Below are 16,871 nucleotides of genomic sequence, written 5' to 3' on the forward strand. Positions count from 1 at the left end.
GGGTTAGGAAAGGGGGCGGAGCCGCGGCTCTCAGGATCCCTCCCTCTCTGAGCCAGAGCAGCTGAAACCACACTGCATCCATTCCAGTGTAGACCAGGCATGGGCAAACTTCAGCCCTCCAGGGATTGTGGGAGTTGAAGTCCAAAACACCTGGAGGGCCCAAGTTTGCCCATGCCTGGACTAGAGGGAATGAAAGAAATGTTACTGTCAATAAATGTGTATCAAGAGGACTGGACACGGTAATTTTATGTACCCCACAACTTTGAACCCGAAACATTAAAGCCTGCATCCTTTGCGCAACATGAAAAAACAATTACTATTATTATTACAATTGTTGGGATGAGAAATTATTATTATGGTAAGATATTATTATCATTATTATTTATTATTATTGGGGTAATAAATTATTATTATTGGGGTAAGATATTATTATTGGAGTAAGAAATTATTATTATTATGGTAAGATATTATTATTATTATTGGGGTAAGACATTATTATACGATACTATTATTGGGGCAAGAAATTATTATTATTATTATTATAAGATATTATTGGAAAGAAATTATTATTTTGGTAAGATATTATTATTATTATTATTATTATTGGGGTAAGAAATTATTATTATGGTGAGAAATTACTATTATTATTGAGGTAAGAAATTATTATTATTATTGGGTTAAAATATTATTATTGGGGCAAGAAATTATTATTATTATTGTAAGATATTATTATTATTATTGGGGTAAGATATTATTATTATAAGATATTATTATTGGGGCAAGAAATTATTATTATTATTGTAAGATATTATTGGGGTAAGAAATTATTATTATTGTAAGATATTATTATTATTTGGGTAAGAAAGTATTATTATTATGGTAAGATATTATTATTATTATTTGGGTAAGAAAGTATTATTATTATGGTAATATATTATTATTATTATTATTGGGGTAAGAAATTATTATTATGGTCAGAAATTACTATTATTATTGGGGTAAGAAATTATTATTATTATTGGGGTAAAACATTATTATTGGGGTAAGAAATTATTATTATTATTATTATTATTATTGGGGTAAGAATTTTTTATTATTATTGTAAGATATTATTATTATTATTATTATTGGGGTAAGACATTATTATTATAAGATATTATTATTGGGGCAAGAAATTATTATTATTATTATTATTATTATTGTAAGATATTATTGGGGTAAGAAATTATTATTATTGTAAGATATTATTATTTGGGTAAGAAAGTATTATTATTATGGTAAGATATTATTATTATTATTGGGGTAAGAAATTATTATTATGGTCAGAAATTACTATTATTATTGGGGTAAGAAATTATTATTATTATTGGGGTAAAACATTATTATTGGGGCAAGAAATTATTATTATTATTATTGTAAGATATTATTATTATTATTGGGGTAAGATATTATTATAAGATATTATTATTGGGGCAAGAAATTATTATTATTATTGTAAGATATTATTATTTGGGTAAGAAAGTATTATTATTATGGTAAGATATTATTATTATTATTATTATTATTGGGGTAAGAAATTATTATTATTATTATTGTAAGATATTATTATTATTATTATTGGGGTAGGAAATTATTATTATTATTATTATTATTGTAAGATATTATTATTATTATTGGGGTAAGACATTATTATTATAAGATATTATTATTGGCGCAAGAAATTATTATTATTGTAAGATATTATTATTATTGGGGTAAGAAATTATTATTATTATTATTGGAGAAGATATTATTATTATTATTATTATTATAAGATATTATTATTGGGGTAAAAAGTATTATTATTATAAGTTATTATTATTGGGGTAAGATATTATTATTATTATTATTATTATTATTATTATTATTGGGTAAGAAATAATATTATTATTGTCAGAGACCCTGGCCTTCTTTTGCAGCCCATTCTGGGCCCAAGTTGCCCCTCGCAGCCAGACGCTCCCTAAGTGGCCCCTCATTTGAGCCCCCTCCCACCCACCTCCCTTTGGCAAATAAAGCCAGTGGTCAGTCCCATCCCCTCCTTTCTGCCACCTGGGCAACCGCAAACATGGCATGTTGGCAGTGTTCCTGGAGAGGCCCCTTGTTCCCTTTTTTTCTGGCCTCTCGGCCTTTATCTTGGGTCAACAGAGGAGGGAGGGGACGGGGCCCAAGACCCCCCTGGCTTCAATGGCTGGAAAAGGTTTATTTGTTTTTGCTCGACTTCTAATCCCCTTTTCTACACTCGCTCCCCCCCCCCCCAAGGCAGTAGATGGGAAGGGGCAAAAAGAGACCCCCAGGATAAAAGTTTCCTTTGGAACCCAAGTTCCTTGCACTGCAGAACATTTCAAAGGTTTGGACATCCAAAGGAAAGGGGAGAGCAAAGTGAACACGGAGGGGACTGAGTACAAATAAAGTGGATTTCTTTCCTATGGCTTTCATTAATTGAATGCTATTGGAAAGGGGCTCTTGTTGGAGGAAGAACCAGTTTCCAAGGGCAGGGAGTTCCAGAGGCGCCCCACTTTCCCAATCAGGTCCCTATCCCAGAATCCCCCAGCCGCCTTGGCGCCTGGATCCAGATGCTATCAGGTGTGTTTGCTCATGGAGGTGATATATGTTCCTGGCACGGCTTTGGTGTGTTTGTGAAAGGAGAGAGGGAGGGAGGGAGGAGGAGGGCTCCATACAGAGGAGGGCAGGAGAGACTCTGCAGGGTCACCCTCTGGAGTCCCCTGGATCACCCTTTCGAGGACCCCAGGTGAAAGGTCAGGGGTGGGGGCACCTCTGAAGTCACCGTCAAGACATAGTTGGAGCCAACAGAACAAAGTTACTGAGTTGGAAGGGATCCCCAAAGTCCAGGCATGAGCAAACTTGGGCCCTCTAGGTGTTTCGGACTTCAGTTCCCACAATTCCTAACAGCCTCAGGCCCTCTCCTTTTCCCCCTCAGCTGCTTTGGCCATCTGTTGGGAGGGGTTGAATTGTGTCTTCCTTTTTGGCAGAAATGGGGTTGTCTTCCAACTATTATTAAGCAGGTGCTGGGGGTGCTTTGCCTGGCAGAAGGGGGTTGGACTAGATGGCCTTTGGGAGCCCCTTACAACTCTATAATTCTATCATTTAGGGCAAAATTGGGCCTTCCATGTGTTTTGGACTCCAACTCCCACCATTCCTAACAGCCTCAGGCCCCTTCCTTTTCCGCCTCAGCCGCTTAAGCGGCTGAGGGGGAAAAGGAAAGGGCCTGAGGCTGTCAGGAATGGTGGGAGTTGGAATCCAAAACACCTAGAAGGCCCAAGTTGGCCCAGGCCTGTCCTAGAGTCTCATTGTGATCGGCACACTGGGTGCAGCGCCTAAAGACCTTGGCCTGCACTTAAAAACAATCAGCGCTGACAAAATTACTATCTGTCAGCTACAAAAGGCCACCATAATAATAATAATGCAAAGACTGGCAAAAGGGTCCCAGTGGTGATTGGCACACTGGGTACAGTACCTAATGGTGGGAGTTGGAGTCCAAAACACATGGAGAGCCGAAGTTTCCCCATGCCCAATCTAGTCCAACATTGCTAAAGATGCCCACCCCAGAAAGGTCATAAAGTTAGAAAGGGCCCCCCAAAGGCCATCTAGTCCTATCTGTCAAGACGAAATCAAACACAAACAAAGCACTCGTGGAAGAGACCCATCCAACCTCTGCCTTCCAAAGCTGATTATTCCACCCAGGAGGAAGGAAAAAGGGGAAGAGAAAAAAGGGGCTGGAGTTTCCCAGGCAGCACCTAAGGAAGGTGCCCATAAAGCTGTCCAGCCCAGGGTGACAAATGATGGGAGAGTGATGTTGGAGGCCATGGAGCAGGAAAGGGGAGGGCGTGGGGGCTCCGTTCCCACAGGCCGTGGTCCAGTAAGGGGTCCTTCCCAGCTGCCTGTGCCCCTCCTGACCCTGCGCTGCTTTCCATCTCCTCCTTGCAGGGCCCTGATCCCGCTCTTTGACTCCAGCACCGGCCTCCTCCTCCTGGCAGGGAAGGTGAGTGAGTGAGTGAGTAAAAATGGCATTGGAGGGAAGGTCAAGGAGGCAGGGGCCAAAGCCTGGCTCGCACTGACCCCTGCCTTTCCTCAGGGGGAGAATGTCCTCTTCTGCTACGAGGTCCAGACTGGGCAGCCGGCCCTGACGAAAGGTAAGGCACCCTCAGAATGCTCTCAGGGCATTTGGGGCAAAGGCCACATTGGGGCTGACCCCCACGGCCCCTTCCTCCATCCCCTTCCTCTCTCCCTCTGCTGACCAGTGACGCAGTGCCTGACGGAGGGCCGGTCCCTGGGAGTGGCCCTGGTGCCCCGGCCGGCGCTGGACGTCATGGCTTGCGAAGTGATGCGGGCCTTGCAGCTGAGCGACAACGGCGCCATCGTCCCCATCAGCATCCTGGTGCCCAGGAAGGTCAGTGTGGGGCCTGAGTGGAGAAGCGATGCGGAGGGAAAACCGAGGCACAGACTGCCTGACAACATACCCTATTGACTCAAATCACCCTGTTTGGCTAAAATGACCTTCCCAAAAGGAGCTCCTGGTGGCAGGACTGCTGACCGAAAAGTTGATGGTTCGAATCCAGGGAGCGGAGATGAGCTCCTGTCTGTCAACTCATGAATTTAGAGCCCCTGGTGGTACAATGGGTTAAACCCTTGTGCTGGCAGGGCTGCTGACCGAAAGGTCAGCAGTTCAAATTTGGGGAGCTGGGATGAGCTCCTGTCTGTCAGCTCGTGAATTTAGAGCCCCCGGTGGTACAATGGATGCTGGCAGAACTGCTGACCGAAAAGTCGACGGTTCGAATCCGGGGAGCAGGGTGAGCTCCTGTCTGTCAGCTCCAGCATCCCATGCGGGGACATGAGAGAAGCCTCCCGCAGGATGGTAAAACACTGGATGTCCCCAGGGCAATGTCCTTGCAGACGGCAAATTCTCCCACACCAGAAGCAACTTGCAGTTTCTCAAGTCGCTCCTGACATAAAAAAAAAAACCTTTCCAAAATGAGGCTGAGCATTAGATTCATGTCATACGGTGATCTTAGAGCTGAGTCAAAGCCAAAGGGGAAGCTGCTTCAGGAGCTCCTCTTTGAGGGATCTCATCTCTCCTTTAGTTGCATTGATTCAACCCTGGGATTTGTAGTTTGGTGAGGCACCAGCATCCTTTGGCAGAGAAGGCTCAAGGCCTTGTCAAACTACTGCCCCCATGATTCCATAGCATTGAACCAAGGCAGTTAAAGTGGATTCATTCTGCAGCGTAGATGCACCCCAATGGGTTATTTCCATTGATGGAAGCCTTGGTGCTCTTTTGTTTTTAAAGAAGGAATTCAAATCAGGCAGCACCTGAAATGGCCAAATTACAAAGAGTGCACTTTTGGCCGTTGTGCATGACATCCAGCAGCAAATGCTTCTTTTGGTTTCAGGGTTTTGAGCATTGAGCTGCGCATTAGATTTGATGGTGCATTAGACTAAATACAAATATTTCTCTCTGTCTCTCCCAGTCCACCCAGGAGTTTCACAAAGACCTGTTCCCTGATGGTGCCGGCAGCATCCCAGGGGCGTCTGCCCAGGCCTGGTGGGCCGGAGACGATGGCCAGGTGAGCCTCCCATTGAGTCCCAGTCTGTCTCCCTATTGAGGTGGGCTAATAGAGGCTGGGAGGTCATCTGCGTGCCCTCCACTGGAACGGTGCATAGAAGGGCCGCATTGGGAAAAGGGGCAAGGAAAAATGAGAGCAAAATGTGCTGCAGGATGATGTCCCTCCCACAGAAACAAAGTTTTTGCAGCTTAAACAACTTTTCCCATGTTTTTATGATATAACTAATTAGGAAATGATGTTTATAATCCAGGAATAAAAATAGTGTTTGGTAATGCATTATTATTATTATTATTATTATTATTATTATTATTATTATTATTATTCCTAATCCCTCTTCCCCTGGGGTTCCTGAACATGGGCTGATTGTTTGAGAAGCAAGTGAGGGCACAAATACCCAGTGTCCAAGAAGGCAGGACATGTCTTGGGGGCATTCTCCCACTGCCCACTCCTTTTGTAATCATCATCATCATCATCATCATCATCATCTCACTCTCATCCGGCAGGTGGAGAAGGTCAGCCTCCATCCTGCCCAGCGGCCCAACAGGCTCTTTACCTCCAGCTGCCTGCCCCCCTCTCACCCGGAGACCCCTGCTCCAAAGGGCTCCCCTCAGGCAATGGATGCTGGTGACCAGAAGGAGGACCCAGAGGCCAGTGTAAGTAGACCTGTGTCTATGCACATGTGCACACGCACATACACAAAGATGCCTTTTATATCTGACTCCTATTGTCTCAGAGCCCCTGGACTGACCAGTCAGGGGATGGTGGGAGTTGGAGCCCCCCAAACACACCCGCCTTTTGTAGGTCCAGGACAGCTTCTCTTTCCATGCAAGTGGCAACACCTTGGGCTCACATCCTTGGGGTAGGGGCAGGTTGTTGAAATCTTCGGAAACTTTTAATATTGAACTTTGCATCCCACTTCTTTAAGCTCACCTCGCTTCTTTACAGCCACACTATATTGTTGCTGCTTGCTGTGTGCTGAATGTTCTGCTTAGTATTTTTTTTGTACTTTCAATACTCTGCTGTTTTTAATTGAAGCTTCCCTAACAGGGATGCCCTTTGGGTGCCTGCCTTCCTTCTCTTCCTCCTCTTCCTCCCTGTTTCCAGGCTGGCAGCAGCAGCAGCCTCTCCTCGCCATCCAGCTCCATGGCCTCTCCTCCCTCCAGTGCTGCCCCTTCGCTCTCCGTCTCCAGCAGTGGATTTGCCTCCAGCCCCAGCCAGCGCTCCCTGCAAAGCATTCTGGGTAAGCCCCCACCAATTGTTCCCCCCCCCCCCCAAGAACCCAGGGACAGTACATTGGAATCGGGAAGGAACCCACTTGTTGTGCCTCCTGACCCTTCTTGATTGGCACTCCAAACTGGGCAGCATTGGGAAGGCCACTGGGCAGCCACTTGGTGGGACAAGATCAGGACTTCCTAAAATTGTGGGTCTCCAAATGGGGCCCTCTGAGCTCAAAATTGGGGTTCCTGAAAAGGTTTTCTGAATGCCACCTAGTGGCTGTTTTAGGTATTGAAACCGTTGTTTACAGCCAACTTTGCAGAAACTGGGGTGTTGTGTGGTTTCCGGGCTGTATGGTTGTGTTCTTGCAGCATTTTCTCCAGGTGAAACGTCAGGAGAAAATGCCGCTAGAACATGATCATAGAGCCTGGAAACCACACAACACCCCAGTGATTCCAGCCATGAAAGTGTTCGACAATACATTGAGCTGCTTCCTCTGTAAATAGAGCAAATGAGAGCTTGCAAAAGGCTGCTGGTTTGTGATCAAAAGATGTTTTGATTTCCACACCTACTCTCGGCTGGGAGGTTGCACACCTCTAAACTTTGGGGTCGCGTAAATGTTTCTGGGCCCTTTCGGGGACTCCAAAGCCCAGACCTCAAAGGTGCCTTTCTTCTGCTCTCCTCACCAGGCCCCAGTTCCAGCTTCCGCCACTTGCAAGGCACTGTCCTCCACCGGAACACCCACATCACCAACCTTCGGGGCCTGAGCTTGACCACTCCAGGCGAATGCGACGGCTTCTGTGCCAACCGGCGCTTTGTGGCTGCCCCGCTCCTCTCTGCAGGAGGCCAGGTGGCCATCTGGGAGGTAAGGGCAGAGCCACACAACCTTTACCATGCGGTCAGGAAGTCAGGAGGTCAGGACTCGCCCTTCTGCCCCTGTCCTTTCTCATTTAGGATATCTCTCCCCTTTCAGCTCTCCAAACCAGGACGCCTTGCCGACGCAGCAGCAATGCCCACCATTCAGAATGGGGCTCCCGTCTCGGATTTGTGCTGGGACCCCTTTGACCCCCAGCGCCTGGCCATTGGTATGGGATGACTAAATCATGGTACTGTTCCCCCACTCCCCCAGCCTTGGCCAAGTCTATGTGTTGTGGTAATTATTAATTGTTGCAAAAATAGCAATCCAATTTCTAATTCCTACCCCTTCTCCACTTACCGATGTCAAAATATCGAATCCCTCCTCTAATAATAATTCATAACATATTTTTTACAGATCTTAGCTGGGTTTCTAGCCCCAGCCCAGCCCCAAACATTCATGGGAGGATTATTTTAAACATTTACCAAACCTAAGAGGCAAACTGAAAAACTAGTTTGGCAGGAAACCCCTCAGGCATTGCCCCCCCCCCCCCACAACCTTTATATATGACCTTCCTTTTGGGACCTCAAGGCCATAGGGCAGTGTAGGGGGAAACCTTGGGAGAAGAAGACCCCCTAAACAGCCTCACAGCTGTTCTGACAGCCCCCCCCCCTTTCTTTTCTCAGCTGGAGAAGATGCCCGGATCCGTCTGTGGCGCTTGGGGCCAGAGGGGCTGCAGGAGACCCTTCTGGAGCCGGAAAGCATCTTGAGAGGTGGGCAGATGTCCACTCTTCCTTATGTTTAGAGGAAGGGGGCATTGGGTGGGAAAGGAGGCTGGTCCTTGTGGCCTCAGCAAATGGTGGAGGAAGGTGCCAGCTCAGCCATCCTTCTTGCCTCCCTCTCAGGCCATTCCGAGAAGGTCTACTCTGTCCGATTCCACCCTTTGGCCGCGGACATCCTGGCCTCCTCCTCCTTTGACCTGAGCATCCGCATCTGGGACCTGAGCAACGGGAAAGAGGCCATGAAACTGGATGGACATCGGGACCAGGTATGGGGCCCTGGCCTGCATTCCTTGCTCAATAAGGATCTATCTGTCCGGGGGGGGGTGGGGGGGTGGGGAGGGAACGGGTGTTGGTTTTGACTTACCAAGCCTTATGTTTCTTAAAGTGGCAGGACATCTGGAAGATCTGTCCCAAATTTCAGGGTCTTAAAATAAGAGTCGCTCCATGCTCTTTCTTCCAAACTCCTTTGCTAACCATTGGCCTGCCTTTCAGATCTTCAGCTTGGCCTGGAGCCCTGATGGACGCCGCTTGGCCACAGTCAGCAAGGACGGCAGAGTGCGGGTCTATGAGCCCCGGGTGGATCCTGAGCCCTTGCAGGTGATTGGGAGGGGGAGTGGGGGTCTCGGCTGGGGAGGGGGCTGGGAAGGGCCTGAGGCAGCAAAGCCCTCCCCTCCTTTGCACTGCTTCGGGAGACCTGAGTCCTTTTGCTGGATACACAGAGCATTGGTCTGGAGTGGATGAGGACAGAAATAGGGGCCAGATATCTCTGGACTGCATCTCCCATCATCCTTCACCACAGTGTTGACAAATGGGAGTAATTCTGCTCTGACAGAGGAGGGCTAAAGGGCAGGATGTGGCATTATTGTATTATTATTATTATTAATTATTATTATTGGTGTTGCTATTATTAACATACTATTATTACTAAGATATTTTATGATGATGATGTTGATGATACTATTACTACATTAGTATATTATTATTATACTAGCCCCCAGTGGCGCAGTTGGTTAAACCCCTGTGCCGGCAGAACTGAAGACCGACAGGTTGCAGGTTCGAATTCGGGGAGAAGTGGATGAGCTCCCTCTATCAGCTCCAATTCCTCATGCGGGGACATGAGAGAAGCCTCCCACAAGGATGATAAAAACATCAAATCATCCGGGCGTCCCCTGGGCAATGTCCTTGCAGACAGCCAATTCTCTCATACCAGAAGCGACTTGCAATTTCTCAAGTCACTCCTGACACGATAAAAAAATTACTACTACTACTACTACTACTACTACTACTACTACCTTGGGGACCCAACTACTACTACTACTACTACTAGTGGTACTACTACTACTAGCTTGGGAACCCGATGATGCCCAGGTTATTAGAAGAAGCCGTGGTTTGTTTTGTGATGTTAGGTAATATCATTTAAGTTTGGTCCAGATCTGTTATTGGCTGGGTTCAGTGCTCTCTGGGTAAGGGTGAACTACAACTCCCAGATCCTAGGTCAATCACTCCTAAACCTCGCCTGTATGCACAGTTGGCAATGCTGGGTCTGTGTGCCAGGTTTGGTCCAGATCTGACGTCGGCTGGGCTCGTTGCTCTCTGGATAAGGGTGCACTACAACTCTCAGATCCTAGGTCAATCACCCCAATTATTATTATGTCTGAAACAGGAGGGTCCGGGGCCTGACGGAGGAGGGCTAGAGGGCAGTATGTGTTGTCGTTGTTGTTATAATACTATTATTCTCTCTGAAACAGGAGGGTCCGGGGCCTGAAGGAGGTCGGGGGGCTCGTATCACCTGGGTTTGCGGAGGCAACTTCCTGCTGGTGTCGGGCTTCGACAGGTGAGGTGCACCTTGGTGCTTGTCCTTCTGCCAAGAGCCCCTCAGGACCCCTGAAGCAGGTCCAGACATCATCTTCTCTCTCTCTCTCTCTATAGCCGCAGCGAAAGGCAGCTCTCCCTTTATGGGGCCGAGTCGGTGTCCGTTGGCCCCCTGACTGTCCTGAGCCTGGACGTGGCCCCCTCTACCCTCATCCCCTTCTACGACCCGGATACCAGCCTGGTCTTCCTCACAGGGAAGGTGAGCAGGGGCCACGGATTGGTCAGTCAGTGAAGGAAGGCTACCTCCTCCTTCTGCAGACAACCGCTGTCTGTTGCGCCGGCTCTTTCTTCTTCCCTTTCTAATTAATATTTATTTAAACAAACAAACATATAAACAAAAGTTAGTTCAAAATAATTATTCTGGAATAAAACAACATTCAAATAGTCAGAAAACATTTTTTTCTGTGTCAGGAGCGACTTGTTGCTTCTGGTGTGAGAGAATTGTCAGAAAACATTAATTACATACAATTTACATTATCTTCTGCGTTTTCTATTGGCTGTTTCCTGGCACACTTCCTGCTGACCTTTTGGGGCCCAGAGGCCAGGTTTGGGAGGGGCAGGGCACCCCAAAATGGCACCTTCTCTCCTCCATTCTTTTAGGGCGACACCCGGGTCTTTGTTTACGAGGTCGTCCCCGAGGCCCCCTTCTTCCTGGAGTGCAACAGCTTCATCTCCAACGAACCCCACAAGGTAAAGAGGAAAGGAGGGGGTGTCAGCACCAAAAGGGAGGGGAAGGGGACCTCCTAATCCAGGCATGGGCAAACTTTGTCCCTCTGGGTGTTTTGGACTGCAACTCCCACCATTCCTAACAGCCTCAGGCCCTTTCCTTTCCCCCCTCAGCTGCTTAAGCGGCTGAAGGGGAAAAGGAAAGGGCCTGAGGCTGTTAGGAATGGTGGGAGTTGCAGTCCAAAACACCCAGAGGGACAAAGTTTGCCCATGTCTGCCGTAATCTCTGCCATTATTCAGCTTGCCATTGGGAGGTGAGGTATCTCCTACACCACGAAGGTGAGGGATTTCCTACAGAGAGAGAAATAGAGCTGAGCGACAGCTCCAGCTTGAGGACGAAAAAGAGACGCAGAAGGATGCCTGCAATGGTGGCCCCAGTTTATCTCTGCTAGTTTAGGGGAGACCTCTCTGCCACCTCTTAGTATCCGAACCCACTTCCTGCGGCCTCCCAATTGTGCCTCTTAGGCTGCCCCCTTGTGACACTCCCTGGCATCGCAACCGAGAAGCAGCGATGCGAACCAGTGTCCGATCGATCGGACACTGCAAGAGGAATCTCACCTTTTTAATTATCATTTGAATGACTATCGCCATTCAAATGCGCAAAATGTTGCGGTTCTTTGCATGGAATACAGCGCTTTTGTGCAAAAAGGAAATTTGAGGAAATTATATTATGTTCGATGTATTGTTGAAGGCTTTCATGGCCGGCATCACTGCGTTGTTGTAGGTTTTTTCAGGCTATATGGCCATGGTCTAGAGGCATTCTCTCCTGACATTTTGCCTGCATCTATGGCAAGCATTCTCCCAACCTCTGAGGATGCTTGCCATAGATGCAGGCGAAACGTCGGGAGAGAATGTGTCTAGAACATGGCCATATAGCCCGAAAAAACCTACAACAACCCACTATATTATGTTTTATGTATTGTTGAAGGCTTTCGTGGCCAGAATCACAGGGTTGTTGTGAGTTTTCCGGGCTGTCTGGCCATGTTCCAGAAGCATTCTCTCCTGATGTTTCACCCACATCTATGGCAGACATCCTCAGAGGTTGTGAGGTCTTGTTGAAGACTTATGCTCACCCTTGTTGGTGACTCTCTGCCCTGCCAGTGGGTCGGGCCCCTTTTCCCATCATCCACAGGAAAGAATCCTTTCGCTGTTCTTTGCATTTGTAAAAGGAGGCATTGGGCGCAAGCACGGCACCTCCTGAGGAACCCTTTGGGGAAGAGGGGGTGCCCATTGGGGGCCCCTTATGATGGCGTGCCCCTTCTCTCCTCCCTCTGCCCCCCCCCCCCATAAACAGGGCCTCCAGTTCCTGCCTAAGACGGAGTGCGACGTCCGGGAGGCGGAGGTGGCACGGGCCTTGCGCCTCAGGCAGGGCGCCCTGGAGCCCCTGGCCTTCCGCGTCCCAAGGGTCAAGGTAGGGGTCAGGGAGGGTGTGTGAGCATTGCTGGCAAGCAGGACTCTTCCAAATGGGAAATGTTTGCAACTGAGATGTCACTCTTCCCAAAATGACCACCAGAACAGGAGTAAGCTATCTTTATCCATCTGCACCTATATATCTGCATCTGTCTATCTATCCATCCATCCATTATATTTATCTATCTGCATCTAGCTAGCCAGCTTTCTATCTGCATTAATTTATGTATTTATCTGCATCTATCTCTCCATCTGCATCTATCTGTAGCTATCTGTATCTGCATCTATCTATATATTCTATCTATATATTTTATCTATCCAGGCGTCCACCTGTTTATCTACCTGTATCCATCTATTTCTCTACATGTTCAGCTATCCATTCATTTTCCTGTTTATCTTTCAGTATCCATCCATCTTTCTATGTATCTGTTATCTATCTCCATCCATCCATCCACCTTGTACGTATGCATCCACCCAACCACCTATCTAACTAGATCCAGCCATCTATCTATCTGTCTGTCTGTCCCATCTATCTCTATCCATTAATCTACCTACCTATCGCGATCCACCCATGTATGTATGTATGTATGTATGTATGTCTGTCTATCTATCCATCTATCTATCTATTATTATTATCTATCGTCATCTGTTTATCTCTCTCCATCTACCTATCTATCTTGATCCATCCATCCATGTATTTATGTATATATCAGTCTATCTCCATCTATCTACCTATCTTGATTCATCTATCTATATCTCTATCTATCCATCCATCCATCTCTATCCACCTACCTATCTTGATCCATGTATGTATGTATGTATGTATGTATATGCTTATCTCTGTCCATCTATCTATCTCTCTTGATCCATCCAGCTATGTATGTATGTATGTATCTTCATCTCTCTATCTCTATCCACCTACCTACCTACCTGTCTTGATTCATCCATGTATGTATGTGTCTCCATCTATCTCTATCCATCTATCTATTTTGATCCATCTATGTATATATTTCTGTCTACTTCTCTCTAGCCATCCAGCCACCTGTCTTGATCCATCTCTTGATATATCTATTATCTATTCCATCCATCCATCTACCTAGCTGTCTCTCTTATCTATCCATCTTATCTATTTCTATCCACCCATTCCTCTCTCTGCCTATGTCTCTCTCTCTCTGTGTCTTCTCTGATGGCAAAGGGAATATAACGCAGAGCCCAGCAACAGCAGCCTCCTCCCTTTCTGTTGTGGGGTCCCAGGTCTGTCTGTGTGACCCTTGGGGGCCCTCCCCCCCCTTTTCCCCTCTAGAAAGACTTCTTCCAGGATGACCTCTTCCCACCAACTGCTGTGTCTTGGGAGCCGGCCCTTTCGGCCGGAGATTGGCTGCGGGGTCAGGATGTCCAGCACCGGAGGATCTCCTTGCAGCCCAAAGGCATGGTCCCAGGTCAGTGAAGGGGAGGGGATGAGAGAGGAAAGGGGGGGGGGGAGAGGTCACTTCCAAGATCCCATTGTCTCCAACACGTGTCTCTCTGTCTCTCGCAGTGAGTGAGGCCCCCAAGGAACCTCCCAGCAGGAAGTATGTCCCTTCCTCGGTCTATTTGGAGGAGAAGTCAGATGAGCAGAAGAAGGAGGAGGCAAGTATTTCCCAGGATCGTGTTGAGAGGGGAGACTGGGCATCAAGAGCAGGGGCTGATGGGAAAAGGGACCTGTCTCTCCCCCAAAGATGTCCATACCTGCGCTAATAACCCTTTGACCATCCTCCACAGCTGCTCAATGCCATGGTGGCCAAGCTAGGCAACCGGGATGACCCTCTTCCCCAGGACTCCTTCGAAGGTGTGGACGACGAGGAGTGGGTAAGGGATGCCGAGGCATATAGAGACATATCAGAGTCATAGAATCAGATCTCCACAGGGCATCCAGTCCAACCTCCTTCCTTTAGTCAGACAGAAAAAGCACCATCAGAGCACCCCCAACAGATGGCCATCTGGTCTCTGCTTACGAACCTCCCAAGAAGGAGCATCCACCTTATTATTATTATTATTATTATTATTATTATTATTATTATTATCATCTAAATTTTAACAGTGCATATCCTGTTATATATATCTCAATAGTCTTATGTGTTTATCTCTGTGTTTTCATCCTGTTGTAGCCCACCTCTTTGGAACTCCTGCCCCTGCATGTGTGAGGGCCAGTCAGATATATACATCTCCCCATCCAGGCTTGCCATCCTTCCCATAGGAATTCCCCCAAGTTAAAGGGCAGTCAAGGGGTGCTCTGGGGCGGCCCCTTCTTGCCTCTCAGCCCCTCTCTTTCTGCCTCCCTAGGACTAACCCAGGAGCCATTGCCTTTCTGCTCCTCCCCAAATCAACCCACAGCCAGCGTGGCCTCCTTTTCATGAAGCGGACGTCCACACAGCAGCCTTTTCCACCAAGAGCCTCTTTCTGGACAACATCTGACCTCCTTCCCACTGGAGGCTGCCTTGCTGATCTCAAACCCAGGCCCCAGGAGCAACGGTTCCCCCTTCTCTTTGTTGAAATCCTGGGCTGCAATTGGTGGGAACTTCTTCTAAATCGGGGCAAGTGCTGGACGCCAGGCCCCCTCCTCTCTTTGCTTATAGCCCTTTCCCTGGATGCCCTTCCAGCAACTGGGAATACTGGAAATGGGGAAGGTGCCCAAACCTTGCCCCGCATTTCTCAGGGGCATTTTGTAAGGCCCAGAGAGGCCTCTTTTCTCATCCTTCTGCCCTTTGGCTCAACTTTATGCGGCAAAATATTGGAATAATGTGGGTTTTAAAAATATTATTGTTATTATTATTATTGAAGAGTTGCATGTGGAATTGTCCTGTGTCTCGCCAGAGAGCCAGGCCAAATGCTCATGTCTGATGCACTGCAACAAAGCCACTGTCTCTCTCTCTGCCTGAGGTTCCCTTTAAAAGGTTGCATGAAGAACGCTGCTGTGCCTTTCTTTCCTTTTTACGAATAAAGGCAGTTTTGGACTATCATGCAGATGCCTCAATTCTCTGGGGTCTGCCCCAAAAGGGTTGGCCTCGCTTCAAGGGGCCCTCAAAGGAAATTTCAGTGAGATCTTCCTCAAAGTCTTTCAGAAAATCCTTCAGGTCTCATCCATTTTAGATAGTGGGGACTCAGCACCCATAGCAGAGCTTTCCCAGACTTTTCATAGGCAGGGTTTCCTTTCGTGGCGTGATCATTCAGATTTACTCACAAACCCCTTGATAAGAAGTACAAATGGTATGGGGACAAAACACGTCTGAAGAAAACCTGTCAGTTCTATTTTTTAAAATAACCATATTTCATCGCACAATAGTCGTACCCCTATTTTATGTTCAAAAAGATGGGGTGCAACTATTATGTGAGGAAAAAAATCTGTTTTTTTTTTAAAAAAAACAAGGAAAGTGCTTTACCTCCAAACAAAATTTCTGTTTGTTTGTTTTTTAAGTGCTTTGCCTCAGAAGAAGGACGATCCTCCTTCCTCCAAAAAACTGCAAAATGGAGGTCTCTGGAGCTCCACTCTACTTTCCTTCTTCCTTCTTCTGAGGCCTTAAGGCAATTTTTAAAGTTCCAACATGACGGTCTCTGCAGCTCCACTCTTACGTCCTCCTTCTTTCCTCTGAAGCTTTAAAACGGTTTAAAAAATACAAAATCGAGGTCTGTGGAGCTCCACTCTTTTTTCCTCTGAGGCCTTAAGGCAGTTTTCAAAACCTGGGACAGAGCTTTATTCGAGATATAGGTGTAAGTTTGATGTATAGCTCATTTCACAGAGACACAGGGATTTCTCGTGACACACAGTCTGCTGTATGTAAAGATTCCTGTGTCAGTTCTAGGCATTTCATTTCAAAGAATGACCTCTAAAACATGGGGCAGGGTTAAGGACTGTACCCTCATCATTATCCAAAGGGGCTCTTTTCCATTCTTCCAAGATGCACAAAGAGGTTTCCTTTCTTGATTAAAAAGTGAATACTGTCCTAGAATATATTTTTTATTTGAAAATGAAGGGCCAAAACGCCTTCTTCAAGATCTAGACTTGAAGGCAGGCAAATATGGACTTGAACACGTCCAAAAACATCCTCACATGCGTGGTAATTGTGAGAAATGTAAAAAGCGAATTCTGCATTTACGAATCTTAAGCGTATTGTTTTATAAAGAAAAACCAGTTACGCAGAATTTTCGTGTGGAGAAATAAATCCAGTCCGAGAAATATTACCACCAAACTTAAGACATCAAGGAGCCATCTCCTCCAACTTCACTGTGGAATCATAGGATCACAGACTTTGAGAGAGGGTCAGCCAGTCCAACTCCAATTTGCCAGGAAGGACATCATGAAAGTCCTCCTGACAGATGGCCATCCAGTCTCTCCATAATAATAATGCTCAG

At 46.7% G+C, this 16,871-nt stretch overlaps 1 protein-coding gene across 3 annotated transcripts in view; it reads left to right on the forward strand.

The window, feature by feature from the left end:
• LOC132782061 (mitochondrial import inner membrane translocase subunit TIM16-like) overlaps positions 1-16,871 on the forward strand; it is a 78,679-nt gene that overhangs the window by 53,953 nt on the left and 7,855 nt on the right. For 2 of the 3 annotated variants that reach the window (XM_067461702.1, XM_067461701.1), the window contains exons 10-28: positions 3,985-4,039; positions 4,133-4,190; positions 4,299-4,447; positions 5,526-5,621; positions 6,125-6,274; positions 6,726-6,861; positions 7,526-7,701; positions 7,810-7,921; positions 8,379-8,465; positions 8,598-8,740; positions 8,967-9,071; positions 10,223-10,308; positions 10,404-10,545; positions 10,947-11,036; positions 12,367-12,483; positions 13,786-13,921; positions 14,020-14,111; positions 14,244-14,330; positions 14,805-15,481. In XM_067461702.1, the coding sequence (XP_067317803.1) occupies positions 3,985-4,039; positions 4,133-4,190; positions 4,299-4,447; positions 5,526-5,621; positions 6,125-6,274; positions 6,726-6,861; positions 7,526-7,701; positions 7,810-7,921; positions 8,379-8,465; positions 8,598-8,740; positions 8,967-9,071; positions 10,223-10,308; positions 10,404-10,545; positions 10,947-11,036; positions 12,367-12,483; positions 13,786-13,921; positions 14,020-14,111; positions 14,244-14,330; positions 14,805-14,810 (2,023 nt within the window). In that variant the 3' untranslated portion in view covers positions 14,811-15,481. Of the gene's footprint in view, positions 1-3,984; positions 4,040-4,132; positions 4,191-4,298; positions 4,448-5,525; positions 5,622-6,124; positions 6,275-6,725; positions 6,862-7,525; positions 7,702-7,809; positions 7,922-8,378; positions 8,466-8,597; positions 8,741-8,966; positions 9,072-10,222; positions 10,309-10,403; positions 10,546-10,946; positions 11,037-12,366; positions 12,484-13,785; positions 13,922-14,019; positions 14,112-14,243; positions 14,331-14,804; positions 15,482-16,871 lie in introns of those variants that run through there. The other variant, XM_067461703.1, reaches the window with a different exon arrangement.

The sequence above is a fragment of the Anolis sagrei genome, chromosome Y (assembly GCF_037176765.1).
Source record: "Anolis sagrei isolate rAnoSag1 chromosome Y, rAnoSag1.mat, whole genome shotgun sequence".
Taxonomy (NCBI): domain Eukaryota; kingdom Metazoa; phylum Chordata; class Lepidosauria; order Squamata; family Dactyloidae; genus Anolis; species Anolis sagrei.